At 47.3% G+C, this 3,319-nt stretch overlaps 1 protein-coding gene across 1 annotated transcript; it reads left to right on the top strand.

Annotated features, from left to right (window-relative positions):
- The first annotated feature begins 2,638 nt into the window (after nucleotides 1-2,638).
- SPRR4 (small proline rich protein 4) lies at nucleotides 2,639-2,881 on the top strand. Its single transcript, XM_068538591.1, has one exon. It carries the CDS (start codon nucleotides 2,639-2,641, stop codon nucleotides 2,879-2,881), a length of 243 nt encoding a protein of 80 aa, XP_068394692.1.
- Nucleotides 2,882-3,319: the final 438 nt, after the last annotated feature.

The following is a 3,319-nucleotide window of genomic DNA, read 5'->3' on the forward strand; positions in this document are numbered from 1 at the left end:
TGCTAGGCTTGGGAAGAGGTGGAGGAGGAGGCCTGGCCTGCACAAGAAATTAAGGAAAGGATTACCTTTTAAGTGAGGCTAACCCTGAAAAATGATCATTGTTCAGTCTATAGATGACAGGAAGCTCAGAAAAGATCATTAGTCATGGTACCCACCCAGTGACAGTCACTTGTCCATGGTGGGGACGCTGTCCATTTTACTGTGATGCAGTGGAAACAAGCCCTGGGCCAGGCCCCTCACCAGCTCCACCACTGCTAGCTACATGTTGTTGAGCAAGTCAGTGAACTTCTTTGGATCTAAATTTTTAGACTATAAAACCAGATTTGCACAACCTGACAGAATTGCCATGATGCTTAAATAAGACAAGGGGTATGGAAAATGCTGTGAAGGTTCTTTTAGGTATTTCTATCACTTCTCAGGCAGTCTTACGCTTTGCTCTGATAATGATAGAAATCAGTGTGCCAATGGCCTCTAGTCAGCTGGATCCTGAGGTTTGGGACAGTGGTCCAAAAATGAACCAGCCTCCCAGAATACCATGTTTCCCTACCCCAGGGGCTAGGAGGTCAAGTGGAGGGAGGACCAGGGCTCCTTCCTCCCATCTGAATAAGTCCTTGAGTAAAGTTGGCAGATTTAGCAAACCAAAATACAGCCTGCCCAGTTACATTTGAATTTCAGATAAACAACAAGAAATTTTTTAGTATGTCTCCTGCAGTATTTGGGACACACTTATACTGAAAATTCTGTTTATCTGAAATTCAAATTTAGCTAGTTGCCCTATATTTTATCTGGAAACTCTACCACAGAGACCAAATTCTATCCCACCCTCTTTCACCACCATTAATATCCTATTTTTGTTGGAAGTGCTCCCAGCCCATATTCCTTCCCCCTTTTCCTCTTCCTTCCTCCATGTTTCTTATAACTCTCAGTCTACAAACAGAGCTTCAGATATGTTCTATTTTTAAAAGACTTTGAGTCCTTGAGTTTGAGCAGACACCTAGGTGGATGAAGTCAGCTCAGGTAGTCAGGGACCCAGATTGCTGGAATATCTGGTAGGTGGTTTTCATCAAAACAGGCCAGGAAAGCAAGTCATGGAGGAAGTGCAGGTAGGAGAAGTGGGTGAGGACTTCCCTGGAAGGTGATAATGAGGGCCACGTCAGGTGGCCCCCAGGTGCCTGGGGGAGGTTGGGGCCCTTTAAAATGTTCCCAGGAGTAACTGATGTGGACCTGTGTTCAGCTGCCTCTCCTAGGGTCCGTCTTGCACCTCTGGTAAGTGGTAATGGATTCGTCTCCTGTGATCTGCTGGGCCCTTTCCTCCTCCTTGAACTGTCTTGAGCCACTAGGCCAAGCTCCTCTCCTATTCTTGGGTAACCAGAGAAGTAACGTAAGCCTCATGACAATTAAGGAAATGTCACACTAATTGTTACTTAGGAAATTCAATCTCTGTTCCGCACCAATGCTAGGTCTGACTAATTTCCTGATTCTGGGTTTAATTCCCTGGCAAGAGGATTTTTCTCATTGACGGAAGATATTCAGAGCTGCAGCATTTTGTAGCCTCCTCCAAAACTTTCTCATGCCCTTTCTGTCTTTTCAACCCTACTAGCAAGCTCTCTCAAACTTTGCTTTTAGATTTACAGAAACTGGTATATTGAATATTGTATTTTACGCTATGCAGCTCCCATGCCTCTCTATCATGATTGCCACCTGGAAACTATACTTCCCATTTATAGGCATGAGCTTAGAAGATCAGGAATGCGCCTACAAAGAAAACCAGGCACGCATGTCAGAGCTGGGAAGGCCTCAGAGACCTTCCAGATCAGTATCCTCCAAACAAGGGCATGGAGGTCCAGAAGAGGCAGATTTCCCAGAGATGAGCCTGGCCGGTGAGTGGCAGGGTTGGATCTAGAACCCACACCTGTGCCTTCTTGGCCAATGCTCTTTCCTCTTGGTGAAACATCCTCCTATAATCCCTTACCTCCAGTGATATCTTTGGTCTTCAATTCCCCCATTTTCCATGGAGAGCTAGAACCACTATCCCCCAACTACATTAAATGACTTGCCTTTGCATCCCATAATAAGTCAGGGATAGAGCCAGGATTGGAATTCAGGCCTCTGAGTTCCCAGAACATGTTTACTCCAGCCCCATCACTTACACATCATGATTCTTCCCTCTAAGACAGAATCTGCTCCTGCCCTCTTCCTCATGCCTTTACATCCTTACCCACACTCATTGTCTGAACTTCCCAATGTAGACAGTTGGCATTGCCAACCCATCGGCGAAGATCTCATGTCTTGATCTAGTAAAATATCTGGGCCACCTTTTAATCCTCAGCTTAGCAGCCCAACATATTTCCTGTTAAGTCTAAGAAATAAATTATGTATTCAATTGGGTCAGGAGTCTACAGGAAGATGAAGGAAGATAGGAAATCAGGGCAGCAGAGATAAAGGAAGAAAGAGAGGAAGATTGAAATGGGTGTGTGTGAGTCAATCCAGTAGTCAACTTGAAGCTATTAATCATTTACCACACCCTTGGCTGGTGGAGAAAACACTCTTCAGGAGTCAGAAGGGAGAAGAGATGCAGGGAGCTGGTCTCATTGTGGCCTTGCCTGGGTTTCTTCCAGGCTCACCTGTTCCTGCAGCAATGTCTTCCTGGCAACAGCAGCAGCAGCAAGAGCACCAGTGTCCACCTCAGGTGGCCCAGCAGCAGCAGGTGAAGCAGCTCTGTCAGCCACCCCCTGTCAAATGTCAGGAGACATGTGTACCCAAAACCAAGGATCCATATGCTCCCCAGGCCAAGAAGCAATGCCCACCCAAGGGCACACCCATACCAGCCCAGCAGAAGTGTCCCTCAGCCCAGCAAGCCCCCAAGAGTAAACAGAAGTAGGGATAGACCAAGATACACCTGCCTTCCATCCAGGCTACCAGATGCAGCTTTCTTTTCCTCCTGCTTCTCCTCCCTCCACCCCCAGCTCCAGGATTTGCTCTCCTCTCCCACCTCCTCCTACCCAGGGTCCAATGAAGCATTGTCAGGATTTCTTCCCACTGAGCCCTTTATCCCACACACCCCCTTGTTCCCAGTCTTGTTCTCTACCCAACTCTGATGCTCTCCTAGGTGAACATGAGTGAGACCTCAGCCTCTCCAGCCTCCAGTTTGGCCACAGCTATGGCACCATCCATGTCCCAAAGCAAGAAAATAATCTGGGCTTCTTCTGGGCTTCCACCTTGACTCATGGGGACACCAGAGGCTAAAGCACAGGTTCTGCCTCATTCCCTACCCCAACTCCCCATCCTGAGCTTCCCTCCTATTTCTTCCTCTAATAAA

Source organism: Eschrichtius robustus, chromosome 3 (assembly GCF_028021215.1).
Source record: "Eschrichtius robustus isolate mEscRob2 chromosome 3, mEscRob2.pri, whole genome shotgun sequence".
Taxonomy (NCBI): domain Eukaryota; kingdom Metazoa; phylum Chordata; class Mammalia; order Artiodactyla; family Eschrichtiidae; genus Eschrichtius; species Eschrichtius robustus.

Excerpts from the sequence above, each read along its gene's own strand:
- SPRR4 (XM_068538591.1), top strand. The coding sequence starts at position 2,639 with ATGTCTTCCTGGCAACAGCAGCAGCAGCAAGAGCACCAGTGTCCACCT.